Here is a 24,870-nt window from a genome sequence, read left to right on the forward strand (position 1 = left end):
GAACCGGTCCCTGGTACCCAAAAGGTTGGGGGCCACTGCTTTACAGCCCTCTCTAAGCAGTTTGCCCCCAACAATCTGGGTCATTTTACCCACCTTGGAAGGATGGAAGGCTAAGCCAACCTTGACCCAGTCGGGATCGAGCTCCTGGCAGCGGGCAGAGTTTGCCTGCAATACTCCATTGTAACCACTTGGCCGCCACATCTCTGTTGATGGTTCCATGGGCATTTCTACCCATTTAGCCTAGGACAGGGGTGGGCAACCTTGGCTTTTTTATGACTCGTGGACTTCTACTCCCAGAATTCCTGAGTCAGCAAAGAAAAATTCATTTTTATCCAAGTTAGAGTAATGTATCCTACTTTGGGAAGCATTGGATTAATTTTTTTAAAAAAATCCCATTTAGATCCCGCCCTTCTCCGAAGACTCAGGGCAGCTTACAATCTACAAAACATCCATTTCTTCTTCATTTGTCCTATTTTGAAGCACTCTCTTTTTCTCTTATATTTTCTCTTGCACCTCCCTTATAATTAATTTGGGGTTCTTGATTTTCAGTTTGAGATCTCCTAGACCAGGGGTAGGCAACCTTGGCTCTTTTATGACTCGGGGACTTGCTGGTTCAGGAATTCTGGGAGTTGAAGTCCACAAGTCCTAAAAGAGCCAAGGTTGTCTACCCCTGGACTACATGACTTCCAAGGTCCCTTCCAACTTTTATTACATTATTATTATTATTATTATTATTATTATTATTATTATTATTATTGTTGTTGTTGTTGTTGTTGTTGTTTTTGTTATTGTTATTATTATTATTGTTGTTGTTGTTGTTGTTGTTATTATTATTATTATTATTATTATTATTATTATTATTATTATTATTATTATTATTATTATTATTATTATTATTATTATTTCACTACACTATAAATGCCAGTTTGGAATGGACCAGCATCTCAGCCATTTTTTTTTAAGTCACTGATCTAAAGAAGAAATTAAGTCAGGAGTTTTCCTGTGGCATTTGTGTTTTAAATTTCTTTATTCTGGAAATAAATTAGATCCGATCTTGCATTTAGAAGATGTACGTATATATTTATATATATATATTTATATCAAGACAGCCACTTTCCCACAAATCCTGCTAGGGCTGGCAAAGGACATTGCAGATTAGGAATGCTGAAGGATGCTGCATCCCAAATTTTGGGCCAAAGGAAGGCAAGGAAGAGATTGGGGATTTCTCAAAGATAGGGTCATCTGTTAGCCAAACTAGAGAGATGCCTTCAGTCATGTTGAAGTCTGAAGTGAAGTTCAAAATATTTCTCAAAGTCTTTCAGGGTGGCCCTCTCCAAATTTTCCCAACAAGTCCCGCACATCAGCCAGGGCGTTCTGGATGTTGCTGGCTAAGTAAGTGGCATTGGTTTCCTCACAGCAGTTGAAAGCGGTGATAGCAAAATTAATATGGGAAGGCAAAGGGTTGTAGCAAACAGCATAGCCGTCAGGCACGAGGGGCCCGTAACACATGATGCAGTCCGTGCGGGAAGCGACCTGAAAGACAAAAGTAACCGGGATCAAAAAAAACATCTGAATACGAGACCCCTGGTGGCGCAGTGGTTAGAATGCAGTATTGAAGGCTAAGTCTGCCCACAGCCAGCAGTTCGATCCTGACTGGCTCAAGATTGACTCGGCCTTCCATTGTCCCGAGGTTGGTAAAATGAGGACCCAGATTGTTGGGGACAATATGCAAATAATGCTTACATTGTAAAACACCCAGAGAGTTTGGTTAAGCGCTGTGGGGCAGTGTATAAGCCTAAATGCTATTGCTTTGGTTGTGTTCTTGGCTGGGATTTTTTTAAAAAAAAAAGCTACTGAAGGTAGGAACTGCATTCAGATGAACAACTCCAAAATCATCCTTCTTTCCCAGCACAGTTCTCTCAAGGGAAGAGAATGGGAAGAGGGGAAGGAACTTGCTCTTGAAGGAAAAGGGGAAAAATCATGTTGCAGGTCTCTGGGGGAAGAATAAGGCACAGTCAAGGTGCCATCACTGATAAGGTCCTGTTCTGTATTTCCATAGCGCTTAAGAGGTAAAACGGTCACAGAGACCCTATGGGAATACAAAACATGGACAACATTATGATGCTTTTGAAGGTCATATTTTGGTGCAAAAACTTAAGAGCAGGGATACAATTTATGAAGAATCTTGCTTGTAACTGCAAGAAAACCAAAATAGTAGAGCTGTTGTTGTGGAGAACACAGGAGAAAGAAGGTGTGTTGGATATTTTTGCTGTCTTGAATTATTTGCAAAAATAATAAAGGTAGGATATAAATAAATGAACGATAGTCCTCATTTAGTGGCTGCAATTGGTTCCAATGACTCAATCATTAAATAAAATAGTTGCTAAATGAAGATGCGACACTCAGAGAGAGAAAGAGAGAAATGCACGAAGATCCTTGGTTGCTGCCATCTCACTCAAATAAAATTCTCTCTTACAATCTGCTTGCCTAAGCAAGGAATCTCTTCCTGAGCTGTTTTTCTCAGCAGCCTTGTCTCACAATTGCTGCCTGAAACTGACCAGAGCTTAATCAGTTTCACACTGTCTTTTGTGGTAGGAAAATGAATCTTTTATTAGCATTCATTATCGATGTATTTGCCAATGATCGCTATCCAAGACTGTCACCAAACAGGGACTACCTGTACGGAGTAAATACCATAAACTGAGTACTACAGGGTTATAGCAAAGAAGTACAAATTTGCAGCTGGTTATCTGTACCTGCCCTGTGGAGAGTTTCCAGTATGAAGCCATGGTGTAGGAAATATCCATAAAAAGCTCGGGCACGTGGAAACCATCTGCTATGGACTCCATTTTCAGCCCAAGCAAATGGCAGTCGATGCCTTGCCCATTCAGAGCCTGCAAGACATTACACAAAATCAGCTATCACTGGAAAGTGGTTTGAACTCATATGCTCAACGCACTAAATCAGGGGTCTACAAACTTGGCAACTTTAAGATTTAGGGATTTCAACTCCCAGAATCCTCTAGCCAACATGGCTGACTAGGGAATTCTGGAGGTTGAAATCCCCATCTCAAAAGTTGCAAAAGTTGGAAAACGCTGCTCTAAACTAGTAAATAACTTTCATTAATAAATAAATAAACCTCCCATCATTTGTTCCATTTCCCTTGCCAAAAATACTGCTGTCATTCATTGTCCTAGAGAAGGTGACATTCCAAAATTATTTCTGCAGAACAGGGCCAACTCTGAAGATTTGAGGGTCAGCAATTCATATTGGTGAGCCGGGATTGTGTGGTGGTTAAAGGTGTTGGGCTAAAAATGGGGAAATTTTAAATTTTAGTCTTGCCTTATGCATGAAATAAGGCAGAGGTCCCCAACCTTTTGGGCACCAGGGATCGGTTCCGTGGAGAGAGGTTTTTCCGCGCCCAGAGGGTGCGTGGTTTTATGTGCTGCCTGCATCTCGCGGATGGGGCTTTGCTTGTTTGTGTGGCCGGGTGGCTGGCATGCCACGACCCGGTACTGGTCCACGGAGCGGGGATTGGGGACCCCTGAAATAAGGGACAAGGTGGCTCAGCGGTTAGGACACCGAGTCTTTAAACTGTTAAAGATCTATAGCTCGGCAGTTCAAGACCTGAGTGCCTCAAGACAGTGAGCTCCCATCACTTGTCCCAGCTCCTGCCAGCCTGGCAGTTGGAAAGTGTACATACGCGAGTAGATGAATAGGTACCACATATAATAAGCATGCAGGAAAGTAACAGCATTTCTTGTTTTGCCATAAACTTTGTGCTGCAGCATGATGTTATGCTAGCCACATGACCGTGGAAAATACCTTCGCGACAGTGCTGCTGCCCCTTTGGCTTAAGAAACGGAGATGAGCACTGCCCCTAAAGTCGGTTACAACTAGAAGGATAAAACCCAGAGGGGGGAAACCTTATGTGTGAAACCAAGTGGTTGACTTCAGGCCGGTCACTGTTTCTCATCTGTAAGAAGCCAGCAATGGCAAACCACTTTTGAAAATGTTGCCAAGAAAAACGTTGGCCACTTTAAGGCTCACTTGAAGACATTAGGAAAAAATATATCCCTACCAAACAAGCCACAGGGAGATAGTTACCTGCTCTGTGAGCGTGCTGTGGAACTCAACTGCTTGTTTCAGGAGAGATAATCTTTCAGGGGCCTAGTGAAAGAAAAACAGACGTGGATTTTAGATACCAGAAGAGGTCAGGCAGACACAAAAACGTTCAACCCGTACATATTGAAAGTCTCACTGCTAACATTCAGGAAGTCCTCATCTTTTGACCACAATGGAGGCCGACATCTCTGTTGCTAAGTGAGACGTTTGTTAAGTGAGTTCTGCCCCATTTCCTGCCAGAGTTGTTAACTGAATCACTGGAGCTGATCAGTTAGTAACCGGTTGTTACATGAATCCGGCTCCCCCATTGACTTTGCTTGTCAGATGATCACAAAAGGTGATCACATGACCTCCATGCCGGACATCTGAATTTGGATCACGTGATTATGGGGATGCTGCAAAGGTCCTACGTGTGAAAAATGGTCATAAGCCACTTTTTCCAGGGCCGTTGTAACTTTGAATGGTCAGTAAATGAAGCGTTGGAAGTGGAGGACTACCAGTATTTAGAGAAATCTAAATGTTGACAAGGGTAGAGGTAGTCCTTGACTTATGACCAGTTTAGCAACCGTTAGGAGGAACGTCTCCAGGGCGAGTTATGATCAAAATACAAAGTTCTGAGGGCTGCCGCCACTACCACCCTGCAGTCACATAATGTGATCACATTTTGGGCGCTGAGCAACCAACCCACATTTATGGCCATTTACAGCATCCTGTAATCATGGAACCGTGATTTACATTTTTTTCTTTGCCAGAAAAGGTTGTTTACTTCTGGTTTCTGGCAAAACAACCCCAACCTTTTCAGACAATGGATTTGCTTAAAGACCTCTGCGTTCGCTTAACAACTGCTGCATTTACTTAATGACCACCAAGAAGTTTGTAAAAACAGACACAATCGCATGGCGACCCAATTAACGACCAGCATGACTTATAACCCTAATTCTGGGTTCAATTATGGTCATAAGTCAAGGATTACCTGTGTTCTTAATTTCAGCTGCATGGAAAAGAGATTGTCATAGGTAACAGTAGACTTTCCTACTTGTCCCAGTGACCAAGGTCACAACAAGGCCAAGACTTCTTGAAGGAAAAAAAACAACAGACCTCTCCGCATACAGAAACTAACAGGATTGGCAGAACCAACTTCCACCCCATATGAACTAATTCAGGAATGCATCTGAAGGCCCTCAAATACGCTGAGCAAACAAGGTAGAATGTCTTTCAATAATTGGGGTACCATTCCTTGCCTGGAACGATCCTTCATTCTACTCAATGACACGAGGACAAGAACCAACCTAGAAGTGAGGAGAAATTTCCTGACAGTGAGAACAATTAATCAGTGGAACGACGTGCCTCCTGTTGTGATTCAGGGTCAACCTGTGGGTTCGGCAGTTGGGCCCGCCGATTCAGAGGAGGAGGAGGAGGAGGAGGAGGGGTTTGGAGAGCCTGCAGAGGACAGTTCTGAGGCTTCGCAGAGCTCTCAGCCAGGCCCCTCCCATCTGGTTACTATGCAGACCCAGCTGTGTGAGCCTGACAGCGTGGATGAAGATGACCCACAGCTGGCTCTGTTCAAGGACGCCCAACGCAGGAGGCAGTCAATCAGGAGTAAACACAGGAAGGCAATGGGGCACCTCGGAAGGAGGCAGAGAGAAGCCACGCCTTGAACTGTTTAAAAGGGGAATGTGTGGGAGGGCTGGTTTGCTGAAGACAACCTTTTGAATAGCTCCTGTTTTAGTGGTTCATATTTTGTTTTGCTCTGTTTTGGATCTGTTTTGTGTAAATAAATTTGGCGGGCTTACTTCCAGCCTTTTGCCTTTTGTAAAGGGGTTGTCCCTGGCTTTTCTGCAGGGCCGGTAGTAGGCTGGAACAGAACACCTCCAGACATTGTGGGGGCTTCAACACTGGTGGTTTTTAAGAAGAGACCAGACAACCATTTGTCTGGAATGGTGTAGGGTTTGCTGCTTGAGCAGGGGTTTGGACTACAAGACCACCAAGGTGTCCCTCCCAACTCTGTTATTCTGGTTTGAATAAAATAAATGAATGAGTCCCCCAGAGAGCTTCTGTGGCTTAGAGGGGAACGAGAACCCAGATCTCCCCACTTATAGCCTGGCACTTTCACCAACTGATGCCCTAAGCACAGCCCAGCCACGCTGCCCCTTGACAGAAGCAAAACTCTTTGACACCATCAGACAGAAACAAAAATTGTGAACAGCTGCAAACCAAAGTTTGACATTCCAAAGAAGCATTTTGAACAAGGCAGGTTAAAGCTGAAGGCTGCTTCCAAAACAATTGGCTCTGATTTGTCTGAAATGGTATAGGCCAGGGGTCGGCAACCTTAAATACTCGAAGAGCCACTTGGACCCATTTCCCAGAGGGGAAAAAAAACAATGGGAACTGCAAAACTCTCTCGCGCGCAAGCGAGGGGAAGAACTTGATTGAAGAGTTTAATTAAAAAGAAATAGAGGCTGCTGTGCATGAGTTCTCTCTCCCTCTCTCTTCTGCTCACCTGGCAAGTTGGCTTCACACTGTTCTGGACACGCTGACACACATTCTTATTGGGCTGGCTCTCTTGCTGCTTCCTGCGGAGATGCAGCAAAGGCAGGAGCCCCACCCAATAAGTATGTCAGCTTCTCGGAGAACAGTGTGAGTTAGAGAGAGAGAGAGAGAGAGAGAGAGAGAGAGAGAGGGAGAGAGAGAGAGAGGGAGAGGGAGGGAGGGAGAGAGAGAGAGAGAGAGAGAGAGAGAGAGAGAGAGAGAGAGAGAGAGAGAGAGAAGAGAAGCGTAAGTGCCTCTCTCTGTCTCTCTGCAAATGGCTGGGAGCCGCAGGAGAAGGCTGAAAGATCTACATGCGGCTCCAGAGCCACGGGTGGCCGACCCGTGGTATCGTGTTTCCTGCTTGAGTAGGGGGTTGGACCAGAAGACCTCCAAAGTCCCTTCCAACTCTGTTATTCTGTTATCATATTGGGGGGTGGGTGGGTTGTAGCTTTTCCATCTCTGAAGTTGTTTTTAAAAAACAAAAAAAACTGGACTGTCACTTCTCAAAAATGGTTTAACCAACTTTCCTGCAGTTGCAGAAGCTTGGACAGGATGATCCCTGCAATTCTTCCAGCTCCACAATTCTATTCTTCTAGGAATTATCACTGGAAGCACAAAGACACTTGACTCAATTACTATCAACCTCTTTTTGGAGGGATAACTGAATACTGACCGAGAGCCGAGTGCAGAGCTCAAGCACTCTCTCTCAGCAAGCCTACATCAAGATCCTGGGGGGACTTGATGAAATGGGTTATCCCCACAGCCTTAAAACAAACAAACAAACAAACAAACAAACAAACAAACAAACAAACCAAGTTGGAAAGCTGAATACCTGGCACTTCTCATCAGCCATGGCCTGGGCAAAGGCCAGCACGGCCGAGGTAGCAGAGCGTATGATTTCTGACCGGCCCTGATGAAAGCGACGAAGTGAGGCTGACTCTGCAGTGGGACACAATTGCCCGTGTGCTCTAGGAGAGGGAAAGAGGTCAGTTGTAATACACTCTTGTGTGTACCGCCAGAGTTATGCCTTGTTGGTGAGAAACCCTACATGGACAACTCAAAAATGCTTTTTCAGGAGGCAACTGGACTACTTAAATTCCCCCCCCCTCTTTGAAGATGTTTTGCTTCTCATCCAAGAAGCTTCTTCAGCTCTGACTGGATGGTGGGGAATGGAAGGATTTATACTCCTTGTAGACAGTCGGTCATTTGCATTCTTTTGGAGAGTCGGTGCTGCCACCTGGAGGCTTATCTGTGTCAATCCACCTTTTGGAGAGTCCACATTTTGGATAGAGAGGACTGTTGGTTTGAAAGAGGGCTCGAAGAGGCCATCTATGTCAAAATTGAGCAGACTTCTCTCAACAGAGGGGGGGGAGGGATACGACATCATCTATCTTCAGTCTACTACACAGTCCTTTCAGTAGTTCCAAGAAGGCTCCACACCCATTTGCTACTCAGGTGACCCTGAGGACACTCTCTAAAAGAATGCAAATGGCCAGCTGTCTGCGAGGAATATAAATCCTTCCATTCCCCACCATCCAGTCAGAGCAGAAGAAGCTTCTTGGATGAGAAGCGAAACATCTTCAAAGAGTGGGGAGAAGTCCAGTTGCCTCATGAAAATAGCACCTTTGGGACAAACTATGACCTGGATGACTGAGAATCTCCACAGACACCTACACGGACAAAAGCAGATCCCCCTCCCGCTTTGTTTAGTTATCACTAGCTTGGCCACCAACCTGTGGCTTTCCTTACATTAGGGGTTCCCAATCTTTTTTTTTATGCCCCACGCCCCTAGGTAATGTTTGGTTTTACAGGTAGTCCTCAACGTACGACCACAATGGAGCCCCCCAAAATTCTGTTGCGAAGCGAGACAGCTGTTAAGCGAGCTTGGCTCCATCTTATGACCCTTTCTTGCCACAACTGTCAAGTGAACCCCTACAGTTGTTAAGTCAGTAACACAACTGTTAAGCGGCTTCCCCAGCGACTTTGCTCTTCAGGAGGTCGCAAAGGGTGATCCCATGACCCTTGGGACACTGCAGTCGCCGTAAGTGTGAGTCAGTTGTCAAGCATTCGAATTTTGATCCCGTGACCACGGGGGATGCTGCAATGGTCGTTAAGTGTGAAAAAAAGGTCACAGGTCACTTTTTTCACTTTCACTGTAACTTTGAAAAGTCGCGAAATGGGCTGTTGTAAGTTGAGGACTACGTGTATTTTATTTAAAATGTTTTGTTAGCTGCCGATCTTTGAACCAGCTCTGGGTGGCTCCCAGTCAAAGTGTTCCCACCCTCTATAAAAGCAACTGGCTTTTGGCTCGTTTCTAAGGGACCCAATGCCACTGTCAAGGCTGGTAACATCGGATGTTCTTGCTTTGACAACACAGGGAGATGCAGCCTTTTTCTTTCCTATGCTTTACTCTTAGAATTAGATGATACTGGGGGAGGAGGAGGAATGTGATGGGAGTTAGACATAACAATTCAGGGTCTTTTGAAAGAAGAAATGATAAGGAATGGCGGCTGGAGAACTGGAGGGAAAGTCTGCATTTCAAACTTATTGGAGAATGTGATTTATGACAGTTAATTAAAGGAGGGAACTGTGCTTTGATACTATGTGCTCAGGGGAGGGGAATTCAGATTTCGGCTTCAACCACGTACATGCCGATGCTATGCAACTCAAATAAAGACTCTTTAAGGTAAACAGTGCCTTGAAGTTCTTAGAAGAGTTTCATCTGTCGGAACCAGGACAGCCACTCTTTCTCGCACTCCACTCCCACCCCCCGAAAATCCACCTGCAATCCATCTGCATCTAAAAAAACAAACCTTGTTTCAAGGTTGCGGACCCCACCCTCGGCCTCCCACTTCTCCAAGCATCCCTCCAAGCACCTGCCAGCTCACCTGTAATACGCCAACTGCAGCACTACTTGGACGACCGAGTCGGGACTCAAGCTTTGTTTTTTGAGAAACTCCTTTCCAAAGCCGTCATAGGTGAAACAGCGGATGTCCAGGTCACTGATCAGGCTGAACAGAGAAAGAGAGAGGCTCAGAGCTCAGGCCATGTTTGCAGATGCAGTGTCAGATGCAGTGCCAGATCCTCTCCTGCAGGCCTCGATGGGATACTTATGGCATCATCCTCTCATGAGGCCCGCCCACCCACCATGCTCCCTGTGTCAACTGTCCAGTTGGCATTTCCAGAAAAGGAAACTCCTGAGATATGACTTTACCAAGAGTATAATACTTTACTGAATGTTTACATTGGCATAGAAGAAAGCAAAACCAGCTCTGCTTTTTCCCCTCAAAGGCTTGCTTAGTTAAACGACAGACTTCCCCACCCACCGGGTGTTTACATTGTCGAATAGTAATATTTCTGCTTGTTAGGGGAAGAGTCCACTTCTCCTTCATCCATGGCCTTGGCTTTCGGGTGCCTAGACACCATCCCTCCCCACCTTTGCGTTCCATTGTCAAGATATGAGCAAAATATCTAGGTGAATCGGTCTTGACACCCCGCCCCATAGACTTTTTTTTTTACATTTGTTTGACATTACAGTATTTTTAATGAAAAGCAACCAAAGAGGGAAGTCTGCCGCCACAAAATAAAACACCAACAAATTAGGAAAACTAAAATTAACTCTTTTGGGAGATAGAGTCACCTGTCTAGAAAAAAACCCAAAGGCTATGTTTGGAAAGGTGGAAGAAAAGAGAAGAGGATGACCAACAAGATGGATGGACTCCGTTACGAGTGGCGACGGAGGCATTATAGGAAGAGCTGAAGGACCTGACTGGGGGCAGTTCATTATGGAAAAAAAAACAACCTATCTATATGACTGATAAGAGTCAACAATGACTTAATGGCACATAATCAATCCAATTTTTAAAAAAAAGTTCCAGGAGCAAGAAATAAAGGAATCAGGTATAACTTGACTTACGACTATAACTGAGCCTAAAATTTCTGTTGCCAAGTGAAACATTTAAGTGAATTCTGCCCCGTTTTACAACCTTTCTTGCCACAGTTGTTAAGTGAATCGCTGCAGTTGTTTTAAGTTACCAACACGGTTGTTAAGTGGATCTGGCTTCCCCATTAATTTGCTTGTCAGAAGGTCAGAAAAGGGGATCACGTGCCCCCAGGACACTGCGACAGTCATAAATATGAGTCAGTTGCTAAGTTTCTGAATTTTGATTGCGTGGCCATGGGGATGCTGCAGGGGTTGTAAGTGTGAAAAACAGTCTCAAATCACTGTTTTTAGTGCCGCTGTAACAAATGAACCATTTGTAAATCGAGGACTACCTGTATTTTCCACCCCTCCAGTGGGACTGACAAGGTGTGTTACCGAAAGAAGGCCACCCCGGAGCACACGCCCTGCTTACTCACACATCCAGGTTCTGCTTTGCACGCTCAAGGTCACGCTTGACCTCTGGAGTGATGGAAAAATAAAGTTTCGGGGGCAACTGTAGAGGGATCATTGGGCTGCGTGTCATGACTGGATCTTGGCTGGGGGTGGGAAAGAAAGGGAGAAAAGATGCATTATATTTAAATATTTAATCCTTTTGTTTTTGATACTGACTTTTTCTATTTTTTATAATGATTAAAGTTTTTATATATGCTTCTGCTAATTGCTGCAAGATGCTCAGAGTCGCCTTGTCACATACATACATACATACATACATACATACATACATACATACATACATACATTGTTGTTGTTAGCTGCGAAGTCGTGTCCGACTCATCGCGACCCTATGGACAACATTCCTCCAGGCCTTCCTGTCTTCTACCATCTTCTGGAGTCCATTTAAGCTCACGCCTACTGCTTCAGTGACTCCATCCAGCCACCTCAATCTCTGTCGTCCCCTTCTTCTATTGCCCTCAATCTTTCCCAGCATGGATTACTGCCTTGTCGTGGCGAAGGGGCTTGCGTAATTCAATGAAGCTATGAGCTATGCCGTGCAGGGCCACCCAAGACGGACAGGTCATAGCTGAGAGTTCTGACAAAACGTGATCCATTGGAGAAGGAAATGGCAACCCACTCCAGTATCTTTGCCATGAAAACCCTATGGACAGTACATACATACATACATACATACACACACACACACACATATGATAAATAAAACTAAAACACATACCCCACACCCCTAATTAAAATATATTCTGTGTTATATGAAAACAATCATCCCTCCAAACAGGTTCATACTGTGCACTAAGGCCTAACGTGGCTTCTTTCATTCTGCCATGAATTGACAAGTGGAATGTAGCCTCCCTGGTCACTTGGCTATTTAGTTCAGAGCTGCATCTCAAGGACTACAGTCTTAAGAAAACTTTTTGTAGCACCAGTTTGAAATCTGCCCACGGGAGTCCAGTCAGGCTGTCCCCTCACATCCCCCACAGGGACATTACCAAAAGTCAAGGACGTAATCAATGACGGTGGCAATCAGTGGCCCCTCAGCAATGGCTTGTTCATAAAGGACCCCACAGGTGCCATCTTCTCCGATAATGAACTGAAGGCCAGGGAAAAAGAAGGAGTGGAAAGAAGGAACAGAAATGGTTTATTAGGCACCGAGATTATAATATTAAAAAGCTGGTTTCAGCTAGAGGAGGGGTCCCCCACTATCGGGCTCTGGCCAGTTCGTAAGTGGTTTGTGCCGGCCCACTGCTTGCATAGGCCAATTCCCCTCCCCAACAAGGCCACCAAGCCATAAGGTTGGGGACCGCTGAGCTAGAGGATTCTCTCCAGTCTTTTTTTTTTATTTTGGATTATGAAAAGCAGAATAAAATAACGTATATTCCCAAATACAATTTTTAAATGTATTCCTTACTTGTCAGTTTCTGACTGCGTACAGCCTAAGTTACTGTGTGTTAGGTAGCCATATAGCTTTCTTAAATCATATTTTTTTTAAAAAAAACCCCACACATGCCATTAAATAAGAGTTCAGCACAGCACCCGGGCCTAGCCTCGTTCTGTTCGTATCAAGAGAAATGGACAAAAATCTAAATGCTTACTTTTTAATCTAGGATTTGGCCTGCAGAAGCTGTCCCGTCTCTTTAAAAAATAATTCTAAAAATGATCAAAACGATTATGATGTAAGCAAAACTTGGAAGCTTTTTCAGATGCTTCCTTCTTAAATCTCAGATGAAGTGGCACAATATTCATTACCCTGGCTTGATTACCTAGGTAGGACATAGAATAATGGAGTTGGAAGGGACCTCGGTGTTGTGATTCCGTGCCAGCCTGTGATCCCAACAAGATCACAGGAGGAGGAGGAGGGGTTTGGAGAGCCATCAGAGTCGGAGGGAGGTTCTGATGCATTACAAGACTCACAATCAGAGGAAGAGCCTGGCCCCTCCAATCATGTTCCGGATGAGGCTCAGCTGTGCGAGGAAGATGAGTCAGACTCTGAGGACTCACAGATGGACATCATTATAGACCAGGGGTATCAAACTCAATTTCATTGAGGGCCGCATCAGCACTGCAGTTGCCCTCAAGGGGCCGGGTGGGCATGGCCTATTGGGTGGGTGTGGCCTACTGGGTGGGCGTGGCTAAAGTGTGTATGGCCTACTGGGTGGGCGTGGCCAGCTCTACATCGTTCGCATCAAGGGTGCCTATGGGGACCTGGGCAGAAATGGGACAGATCTGAGGGTCTCTGGCAGAAGGAGGGTCTCTGGGCCAGGGCCAAGGCAGGGGGGGCCGTTCCCTCACTGTTTCCAGGATGGCTTCGCGGGCCACATGAAACCACTTCGTGGGCCGAATCCGGCCCCCGGGCCTTGTGTTTGACATGTCTGTTATAGACGCTCGTAATAGGAGGCAGTTAACTAGAGCAGGTCAGAGGAAGACTATATGGCAACTCAGCCAAAGGAGGAGAAGGCATTGAGAAGCCATGCCTTGGGGCTGCTTAATAAAGAGGGAAGGTGTGGGCAGTGCTGGTTGCTGAAGGCAATCGTTTGTAAAAGAACTTCAAGGGAATCATGGTCTGTTTGTTTTATTGTTGAACTTCTTGTTTAATTCCTGCTCTGTTTTGCTGTTGGAACCAATTATTCGCTGGGAAAGCATTCTGTTGTTTTTTTGAGGACATATGTATAAGGACTGTAGATAAATAAAAAGGGTTGTTTTTTTCCAGCCTACTGGTAAAAAGGGGTTGTTCTTGTGACGCAACAAGAACGGTCGTAGGCTGGGACAGAACACTCGGAGGTCTTCTAGTCCAACCATCTGCTCAGGCAGGAGACCTGATATTATTTCAGACAAATGGGTGTCCAATCTCTTTTTGAAAGCCTTCAGTGATGGAGCACCCACAACTTCTAAAGGCAAATTATTCCATTAGTTAATTGCTTTCACCGCTAGGTTGCTTCTCTCCTTGGTTAGTTTCCAACCATTGTTTCTTGTCTGTAAGAAACAGTGCTTTGGAAAATAGTTCGACCCCGTCGTCTTTGTAGGAGTCCCTCAAATATTGGAACAGTGGTATCAGGTCCCCTTTAATCCTTCTTTCTATTAGACTAGACCAGACATGTCAAACACAAGGCCCGGGGACCGGATCCAGCCCGCGAAGTGGTTTCATGTGGCCCGCGAAGCCATCCTGGAAACAGTGAGGGAACGGCCCCCACTGCCTTGGCCCTGGCCCAGAGACCCTCCTTTTGCCAGAGACCCTCAGATCTGTCCCACTCCTGCCCAGGCCCCCATAGACACCCTTGATGCGAATGATGTAGAGCTGGCCACACCCACCCAGTAGGCCATACGCACTCTAGCCAGGCCCACCCAGTAGGCCATGCCCACCCTGGCCATACCCACCCGGCCCCCTGAGGGCAACCGCAATGCTGATGCGGCCCTCAATGAAATTGAGTTTGACACCCCTGGACTAGACATACCTAATTCCTGTAACCGTTTTTCCTACATTTTAGCCTCCAGCTCCCTAATCAGTTTTGTTGCTCTTCTCTGCACTTTTTCCAGAGTCTTGGCATCTTTTTTGTAATTGTAGTGACCAAAGTGTGGTCTTACTAAGGCTTTGTAAAGTGGTACTAGAACTTCACGTGATCTTGATTCTGTCCCTCTATTGATGTAGCCTAGGACTGCATTGGCTTTTTTGGTTGCTGCTGCAGCACACTGCTGGCTCATATTTAAGTGATTGTCCACTAGGATTCCAAGATCCTTCTCACAGTTACTGGCATTAAGCCCAGTTTCACCTACTCAAAAGTTTGTTCACTTGGTTTTTCTTACCTAAGTGTAGAACGTTACTTTTATTTATTAGCGTACAATCGAGGATCCCATTTCTTTAAGCTTCCAAACTGAAACCTAATTCATGTCCGGCTTTTTATTCTCACCTGCAGCGTCTTGTCAAACCAGCGATTGCCGCTGTTGGAATAGCTCCCTCCACCGTGCAGCATTTGAGCTGCCAAACGGCTTTGGGCGTGAGTGTCAGACACCTTCAGGATAGGGGCGTCCAGGCAGACAGTGAAGAGGCTACGTTGGATCGTCAGAGCTGATTCCTGGTTCAGCTTGTCTGGAATAAGAAATGCCAGATTTAATTCCTGACATGGCTGTGTTAACACAGGACAAAGCTCAAACTTATTCTCTGGAGTGGTGTCAGACAAGGGGTTGCAACTTGAAAATAATTTAACCTGACTTCATTCTTTTTTTCCCCATTTACATCTAGTTAAAATTAAACTAAACTGACCATATAGTTACTATGACCACTCTCCCATCAAACAACAACAACAAAGCAACAACAACAACAACAACAACAATAATAATAATAATAATAAAAAATTGGGAGGGACCTTGGAGGTCATCTAATCCAACCCCCTGCTCAGGCAAGAAACCCTATACCATTTCATCTAACTGTCAGGAAATTTCTTGCCTTCAAGTGCTTTGGAGAACAGCTTGATTCCTTCTTCTTTGTGGCAATCCCTGAGATACTGGAACACTGCTATCATGTCACCCCTCATCCTTCTCTTCATTAGACTAGACATACCCAATTGTTTTAGCCTCCAGTCTCCTGATCATCTTTGTTGCTCTTCTCTGTACTCTTTCTAGTCTCAACATCTTTTTTACATCGTGGTGACCAAAACTGGATGCAGTATTCCAAATGTGGCCTTACCAAGGCGCTGTAAGGTGATATTAACAATTCACATGATCTTGATTCTCTCCCTCTAGTTAATGCAGCTTAGCACTGTGTTGGCTTTTTTGACAGCTGCAGCACATGGCTGGCACATATTTAAGTGATTGTCCACTAGGACTGTGAGATCCCTCTCACACTTGCTACTATTGAGCAAGGTACCACCTATACTATAACTGCATTTGGTTTTTCTTGCCTAAATATTTAATCCTGTTTCCTTTCCTTAAATATAGATGGTCCTTGATTTATGACTGGCTTAATAATTGTTCAAAGTTCTGATGAACCTACCTGTGGATATTTATGACCTGGAGTCAAAGATACCTCCCGGTTAGACTACTGCAACGCTCTCTACATGGGGCTGCCCTTGAGGACCACTCGGAGGCTTCAGCTGGTGCAGAATGCGGCCGCACGAGTTGTGATGGGAGTCTCCCGATACTCCCGTGTAACACCTCTTCTCCGCGAGCTGCATTGGCTTCCAGTTGCCCTCCGGGTGAGATTCAAGGTGCTGGTGATGACCTATAAAGCCCTAAATGGCTTGGGTCCGGACTATCTAAGGGAACACCTGCTGCCAGCATCAACTTCCCATTGTCCTGTGCGCTCCCATAGGGAGGGCCTCCTTAGGGTGCCGCCAGTCAGGGAATGCCAGCGGGTGATCCCCAGAGGGAGGGCATTCTCTGTGGGCGCGCCTGCCCTTTGGAATGATTTACCTGTGGAACTCCAGACTGCCCCCAACCTGCGCTCGTTTCGCCGGGACCTGAAAACCTGGCTTTTCGATTTATCCGGCCTGGACTGAGGGGGGGGTTTACTTTTAAATTTTAAGATTGTTTTATTGTTGGGCTATTATTAATTTAATTCTTTTTAATTCTATTTTTATCTTAATTTATATTGTCTTTTAAATATTGCCCTGTAAACCGCCCTGAGTCCTTCGGGAATAGGGCGGTATAGAAAACTAAATAAATAAATAAATAAAAATACCACGGTCAGCCCCACCAACTGTAGTCACATGACTGCACTTGGGCGGCTTGGCAACTGGGCCCCATTTATTTCTATTTGCAGCGTCACATGGTCACATGACCACATTTTACAGTGTTTTTGCCCAAATCCAGCATTCACTTCCTGTTTTCAGCAAAACTGTATCATAGCAAATCACTGGTTCACTTAATGTCTATGGTGATTCACTTAACTGCCACAAAAAATGCTGTAAAAGTGGATTGGCCATGGGACTGGCCCATTTTATGACTGTCGTGAATTACCACTGTGATTGGCAAGTTTCATTAGGATCATAACTCGAGGACTACCTATATACTGTAGTTATCCTAATCTCTTTAACCAAGGCCTAACCGAGCAAACCAACCTAAATTTTTCAGGTACTGAAAGACAGTTGGGTAACTTGCTTGTCCCCTTGCAGTCAGAAGGCTGGAAAGATGTGGAAACCCCTTTCGCAAAATCTGTTCAATAAAACTTTTAACGTGAAAAGAAATCATTGTTTTCTGCTCAGGGATCTAATTGGATTTCATGTGGCTGGTGCTCTTCCTCTGAGTTAGCATTGTATTTCTTAAAGCAGGGGTGGGGAACCATGGCCCTTTTATGACTTGTGGACTTCAACTCCCAACATTCCTGAGCTCAAGAATTCTGGGAGTTGAAGTCCGCAAGTCATAAAACGTTTTCCACCCGTCTTAAAGAGCCAGCCACTACAGTTCCAAAGGGGAAGTGGGGCATTCTGGGAGCTGGAAGTCCAAACACCTTAAAGCTGCCAGGGCTGAAAAACACTGAGTACAGGTAGTCCTTGACTTACCACAATTAAACCCAAAATTTCTGTCGCTAAGTGAGACATTTGCTAAGTGACTTTTGCCCCAGTTTTTTTTTTTTTTGCCACAGTCATTAAGTGAATCATTACAGTTGTTACGTTAGTGAGCCGGCTGTTAAGGGACTCTGGCTTCCCCCTTGACTCTGCTTGTCAAAAGGTCGCAAAAAGATGACTGCAACCGTCATAAATACAAACCATTTGTCAAGCATCCAAATTTTGATCATGTGACCACGGGAACGCTACAGCAGTCATAAGTGTGAAGAATGGTCATAAGTTGGGGTTTTTCCAGTGCCGTTGTAACCTTGAATGGTCACTAAACGAATGGTTGCTAAGTCAAGGACTACCTGTATCAAGTTAAAGAAGGCAGTAGAGTAGGTATTTAAATGCACCCCTGAAATAGATTTAAAAGAAGCCATTTGTTTACATCTGGATCCGGTCTCTGTGGAACGGCATGAAAATAAATTTAGGAGCAGTCTGACAGTCGATCTTGAGAAGCAGCAGGGGTCCCCTTCACTCAAAATGGAGAATGAACAGCCATCTAACATGGATCCTTTAATCTGGATTCCTGCATGGAGCAGCCTCTTTCTATAGGATCAAAGGCCCGTACTAGTTCATCCTTCTGGCCTCCGAAACCTGGCTTCCCACCTTTCATGAGCGTAGTGAAAGCCTCTCCCCAGGTATGTCGATGGTCGCTGGTGAGGATCCCCAAGGGCTCTTTATCCAACTTCCAAGAAAAAGAGCGGATTTTTAGGAGCTGCAAATAGAGCTGGTCAATGGTCAGGGGCGTCCCGTCACTGTTGTATACTTCAAGCCGGAAGAACTGAGAAAGGAACAAAGGAGCAAGAGAAGTGAGCTAGGAGCTGTGCACTTCTGGTTTCACTGAGCCAGTCCCCAAATGTTTTGGGGTTCACACCCTTCCAGGAACTAGTATGACCCTCTGTTCTGTTTCAAGCAACTGCTTTTGCTATGATTCAGACAGTTAAAACTCCACGGAAAGGATTATATGCAGATTATTTAATTCATCAGGCATTCTCTAAACATTAACTCACAGTTACTGCAGAGATTCTTCTGAAATACGTTTCATATTCTGATCCCATACACGTGGTGTAAAAAAGAGGTAATTTTCCTCATGTTCAAAGGAGCAAAGCCCCGTGACTTTCGTGGCTGCAATTCATTACATTACATGCAGCTCAGCACGTATGCAGGAAACCCCCGGTATCCAAACGGAAGTCCTTCCCAGTGGCCAATCCAAAACACAGATGTGACCAAGTAACTCAAAACTACGTTACCCAGAAGGCTATCCCTTAAAGGGACAGTTCTCCTAAAATAGCTACTTGCTCTAACCAGCACACCCTCTATCCTCAAAAGGCAGTGAGTGGTGCTACAGGTAGTCCTTGACTTATGACCATTCATTTAGCAACTGGAAAAAAACAACTTATGACCGGCCCTTGTGCTTATAACTGTCGCATCATCCCTGCAGTCATGTAATGATATGATTTGGCTGCTTGCCAAATGTACATTTATGATGGTCATAATGAGGTGGACATGTGACCACCATTTGCATCTTTCCCAGCTGGCTTCCGACAAGCAGAGCCAAAGGGGAAGCAGGCAGGGAAGGTCATAAGTCACCGGTGACATGATATCTCACTTAACGGCCACGACAAACAGGTCATAAAGTTAGGTACTGTCATGTGACGCCTCACTTAATGACTGCACCAATTAAACAAGGAATTTTCCAGTCTCTCGCGCGATTGTAAGTCAAGGACTACTTGTATCCTTCCTCTAAGGCAGAGGTCTCCAAACCTGGCAACTTTAAGACTTCTGGACTTTCAACTCAGCAATTCAGTCAGCAGGACTGGCTGAGGAATTCTGGGAGTTGAAGTCCACAAGTTTTAAAATTGCCAGGTTTGGAGACATTTAGTCTAAGGTCATCCACCAGAGTGGTTTCTGAAAGGAGAGGGGTCCACACAGAAGCTTCATATTCCTGGACCTTAGCACATTGCCTCCAATCCTATATCCATGATATGCCGTACCGAAGCATTGGATTTACATACCACTCCTCGTTCAGGAGCTTAAGGGAGCATCCAAACTGCTCCCCATGTTATCCACAAATAATTCTATGGGGTACAGTGGATTAAGAGAGCATGACTGATCCAAACTAATCCAGGGGATTCCCGTGGTTGAAGGGGGATTAGAATCTGGGTGGCTCCAAATATGTGTCAATACCTGAACTATACCATCACACTTTAAAAATATTAAAATAGTATTTCGTCTCTTTTTTATATAGCAGCAGAGTAGTAAGGGGTCTTATATTCAGGCCCCAAGAACTGCTCTCAACATATCCAGGGACCAATGGCTGGGCCAAGATGAAGGTATTTACCTGGAAGTTGCGAACAACGGTAATATAATTTGGGGGGTTCCGTCCAGGTGGAGGCAGTAAAATAGAGTCATGTTTTCGTCCAGGGAGCCGGCAAGAGGCAAAGAGGCGAGAATAGCAATCCATGCTGAGCGGGTGGCTGTGGGAATACTCAACTAGCAGGGTCTGGCTGCCATGGGGACAGAAAGAAAAAAGGTAAGCAAATCAGCATTCTTTCAGTTTTGGTCTATAAGAAAGCTGTGGGCATCTTTACATATGAATTTCTGATAGTCCTTTGTCCTATTTTTCATTCAGGCAGGCCTTCGGATTCAATTTCCCCCCCTTTGAAGGAGATTGGCTGAAAAGTATGGAGCGGTCCAAAGTCTATACAGATGGTGCAAAGAGTGCAGAGAAGAGCAACAAAGATGATTTGGGAGCTAGAGACTAAAACATATGGAGAACGGTTGCAGGAATTGGGTACGTCTAGTCTAGTGAAAAGAAGGACTAGGGATGACATGGTAGTGTTCCAATATTTAGGGGCTGCCACAAAGAAGAAAAGAATCAATCTATTCTCCAAAATACCTGAAGGCAGCACAAGAAACAATGGATGGAAACTAACCAAGGAGAGAAGCAAGCTGGAATGAAGGAGAAACTTCCTAACCGTGAGGACAATTAACCAGTGGAACAGCTTTGCCTTCAGAGGTTATGGGAGCTCCATCACTGGAGGGTTTTAAAAAGAGATTGGACAACCATTTGTCTGAAATAGTATAGTCTCCTGCTTGAGCAAGGGGTTGGACTGGAAGACCTCCAAGGTCCCTTCTAGCTCTGTCATTCTGGGTTGAATAAAATGAATGAATCCCCCAGAGAGCTTCGGAGACTTAAGAGGGGAACAAGAACCCAGATCTCCCCACTTCTAGCCTAGCACCTTCACCAAATGATGCTTTATTGTTGTTGTTGTTGTAAGTTGCGAAGTCATGTCCGACCCATCGTGACCCCATGGACAAGGTTCCTCCAGGCCTTCCTGTCCTCTACCATCTTCTGGAGTCCATTTAGGCCAGACATGTCAAACACAAGGCCCGGGGGCCAGATCCGGCCTGCAAAGTGGTTTCATGTGGCCCGCGAAGCCATCCTGGAAACAGTAAGGGAATGGCCCCCAATGCCTTGGCCCTGGCCCAGAGACCCTCCTTCTGCCAGAGACCCTCAGATCTCTCCCACTCCTTCCCAGGTCCCCATAGGCACCCTTGATGCAAACAATGTAGAGTTGGCCACACCCACCCAGTAGGCCATAAGCACTCTAGCCACGCCCACCCAGTAGGCCACGCCCACCCAGTCCATACCCACCCGGCCCCCTGAGGGCAACCGCAATGCTGATGTGGCCCTCAATGAAATTGAGTTTGACACCCCTGATTTAGGCTCACGCCTACTGCTTCAATCATGCTGTAAGCACAGCCCAACTATGGTGCTCCTCAACGGAAGCAAAAGTCTTTGACACCATCAGACAGAAACAAAAATGACATCCACCCAGAAGAAGCAACAGTCATGGAACTCAGTGTCTTGTCTTCGGACCCAAATGCTACCTTTGACCCATTCAGGGTTTTCCAAGGGGGATCCCATGTTCTTCCCTGGCAGAATGACCCATTTCTTCTTCCCACTTCCACTGGAAATAGAATTTGTCCTCCAGATTTGCCCAGTGGGTTTCAATCCCCATGAACACCCCTATACCTGGCCAGTAGATCCAAAGGAACCTACTCACCGGTCAATCTTTGCCTTGAAATCCAGCACACCCGCAATGAGCTTGGCTGCAAATCTGTGCGAGGGTGAGAAGGCAGGAGAAATGGAAAAAACAAGTTAGTATCGCTTTATAATGCCTCGGCAAGACCACACTTGGAATACTGCATCCAATTTTGGTCGCCACAATATAAAAAAGATGTTGTGAGTCTGGAAAAAGTGCAGAGAAGAACAACATAGATGATTAGGGAGCTGGAGGCTAAAATATAAGAGGAATGATTGCAGGAATTGGGGTATGTGTGCTCTAGCAAAAAGAAGGACTAGGAGTCCTTCATGACAGCAGTACTCCGGTATTTGAGGGGCTGCCACAAAGAATAGGGGGTCAACCTATTCTCTGGAGCACCTGAAGGCAGGACAAGAAACAATGGTTGAAAACTAACCAAGAGGAGAAGCAATGTACAAGTAAGAAGAAATTTCCTAACGGTGAGAGCAATTAACCAATGGAATAACTTGCCTTCAGAAGTTGTGGGTGCTCCATCACTGAAGGTTTTCAAAAAGAAACTGGACACCTATTTGTCTGAAATGATATTGGGTCTCCTGCTTGAGCAGGGGGTTGGACTAGAAGACCTCCGAGGTCCCTTCCAACTCTGTTATTCTGTTAAGTTAAAAGCTGCAGAGTCCACAAGTCCCTCCTTTCCACCTGTTATAATCCATGCAATAGAGGGTACTCTTTCCTCCCACTAACCTGCAACTAACCCCACAATCATTGAGACTTCTTGAATCCCAGAACTACCACTTTCCACATGCATGGAGACATGGTATCCATGAATTGTATTAAAGAGGAAGCCACCACTCATAGTAAGCCAGAATATCATTTGGTTGCTTTCTGCTTAGCATGTTGTCTAAGCAGGCATTGTAGTTAGCAGTTAGCACAATGTGTGAACCATTTGCTGGCAGAACTCAACATCCAACCACAATTGAGCCTAAAGTTCATGTAGCTAAACAAGGCAGTTGTTAAGCGCATCATATGGTCATTAAGCAAATGACTTCCCTCATTGTCGGAAGCTGGATGGGAAGTTTACAACTGGTGACCCCATGGCATGCAATACATGCAATTACCGAGTGCCCAAATTCTGATCGCATGACCACGGAGATGCAGCAGTGGTCACGACTGTGAAAGCTGGTCACACGTCACTTTTTTTTCAGTGCTGTGGAAACTTCAAACAGTCACCAAACGCATGGATTACCTGTAATGGATTTCTAACAGATGACTTTTAAAGTACCAAACACCAAGATCATTAAATGAACCAACGTTTGCTACGGGCCGGTTTTGTGAAAAAGCAAAAGTAAATGCCCCCCGCCCCCCCCCCCTTTTTTTTTTTTTTGCAAAACCATAGTAAAACATAGCCTTGTGAATGAAAGACACTGCAGATGGCCGTAAATGCCGGTGGGTTGCTGAGCGTCCAAAGTGATTTGATTTGATTTGATTAAATTTATATGCTGCCCTTCTCCCTGAGGACTCAGGCGGCTCACAACCATAAAAATTAAAAAACATAAAATAATTTTTTTAAAAAAAGTATTAAACAATAGATGCAATAAATACAAGACAATTTAACCCAGTAAAAAGCCTAATTAAAAACCGTAGTCAGTCCAGGCCCGCTTCTTGGAACAACCAGGTCTTCAGGTCACGGCGGAAGGACTGAAGGTCAGGAGCCGTCCGCAGCTCCGGGAGTAGTTCATTCCAGAGGGTCGGCGCGCCCACAGAGGAGGCTCTCCCCCTGGGGGTCGCCAGCCGGCATTGCCTGGCCGATGGCGCCCTGAGGAGGCCGACTGTGGGAGCGATGGGAGGTTGACAATGGCAGCAGGTGGTCTCGCAAGTACCCCGGGCCTAAGCCATGTAGGGCTTTAAAGGTTATTACCAGCACCTTGAATCGCACTCGGAGGGTAACCGGAAGCCAATGCCGCTTGCGCAGGAGTGGTGTAACATGGGAGTACCGAGATACTCCCATAAGCACCCGCGCGGCCGCATTTTGCACCAGTTGAAGTACGGTCACGTGACCACAGAAGAGGGTGGGGAGGGGCCACCGAAATTTTCAAATCTGGGTCCTAAGTAGCTATGGGGAAGGTGTCTATTGTAACTTTGAATGTTTACTAAGCAACCAGTCGTTAAGTCGGGAGCTATCTGTACGGCAATGCTTTGCAACCACGGCTGATTAGAGAATTCTGGGAGTTATTATTGTTTATTATTATTTATTAAATTTTTATACCGCCCTTCTCCCGAAGGACTCAGGGCGGTGTACAGGGCAATAAATATCAAAATGTAAATACAAAAGTTAAAAAAGAGATTAAAAAGAATTAAATAATTATGCCCATAATACAATACTAAAAGTGTGTTAAAACTAAATCCAACCCCAAACCCATCAGACCAGGCCAGATTGTTCAAATAAATAAGTTTTTAAATCACGCCGGAAGGAGCGCAGGTCGGGAGCCATCCGGAGCTCAACCGGCAAGCGGTTCCACAGGTCTGGCGTGCCCACAGAGAACGCCCACAGAGAACGCCTGGGGGCCACAGTTGAAGTCCACACAGCTCAAAGTTGCCAAGATTGAAAAAAGGACTGCTATATTGGGAATGGAAACAGGAGAGGATTTACATCATTTTATTCAGTTGGTTGATTATACTTTTCAAGATACCTTAACGGAATCTTGCGCTGTTCTTCTGCCTCGTGTTTGTTACCAATGCCCAAACAGATATCCAAGCTTTTGTGAGGAAAAAGCTATTTTTTTGCCTATTACAAATTTTAATCAGGCAGATCTGGTGATTTAGTTAAAAAAAAAGAGGCAAGAGGACTATAATGGCAATGCAGGAAGACCATTGTTATTGCGAGGAGTTGGTGACATATTTTGATTTCCCCTTCATATTAAGGAAAATCTAGAAGGTTAGATCTCATTCTGAGCTAGCCTGCTTGTTTTTCACTTTTGGCTGCTGAATAAAGGGGTGTGTGTGTGTGTTTGTGTGTGTGTGTGTGTGTGTGTGTGTGTGTGTAAACATCATGTACCTTCAAAGCTGTGAAAGTCTCAGGCTTTCAATTCCCACCTGGAGCCAGGTGCCAGCCAGTCTTGCAGTCTCCTGACCATAGCAGGGCCATGACATCATGGTGCCAGGTTGTGATAAAAATGGTGGGGGCTGTGTTGTTTGTGGGGAGTTTCTGCAAGGAACCTAACATTACATACTG

General features: G+C 45.2%; 1 protein-coding gene across 1 annotated transcript in view; it reads right to left on the reverse strand.

Moving 5' to 3' along the window:
- Window positions 1-713: 713 nt before the first annotated feature.
- LOC310635166 (carnitine O-acetyltransferase-like) overlaps window positions 714-24,870 on the reverse strand; it is a 45,869-nt gene continuing 21,712 nt past the window's right edge. The window contains exons 4-14 of the mRNA XM_083353812.1: window positions 21,663-21,716; window positions 19,934-20,099; window positions 18,199-18,373; window positions 14,953-15,131; window positions 12,040-12,140; window positions 11,014-11,133; window positions 9,543-9,665; window positions 7,487-7,622; window positions 4,108-4,170; window positions 2,757-2,894; window positions 714-1,533 (exon numbers count right to left, since the gene is read on the reverse strand). Coding sequence (XP_083209938.1) covers window positions 1,309-1,533; window positions 2,757-2,894; window positions 4,108-4,170; window positions 7,487-7,622; window positions 9,543-9,665; window positions 11,014-11,133; window positions 12,040-12,140; window positions 14,953-15,131; window positions 18,199-18,373; window positions 19,934-20,099; window positions 21,663-21,716 — 1,480 coding nt within the window. The 3' untranslated portion in view covers window positions 714-1,308. The remainder of the gene's footprint in view (window positions 1,534-2,756; window positions 2,895-4,107; window positions 4,171-7,486; window positions 7,623-9,542; window positions 9,666-11,013; window positions 11,134-12,039; window positions 12,141-14,952; window positions 15,132-18,198; window positions 18,374-19,933; window positions 20,100-21,662; window positions 21,717-24,870) is intronic.

Source organism: Vipera ursinii (genome assembly GCF_947247035.1).
Source record: "Vipera ursinii genome assembly, chromosome: 2".
NCBI lineage: Eukaryota > Metazoa > Chordata > Lepidosauria > Squamata > Viperidae > Vipera > Vipera ursinii.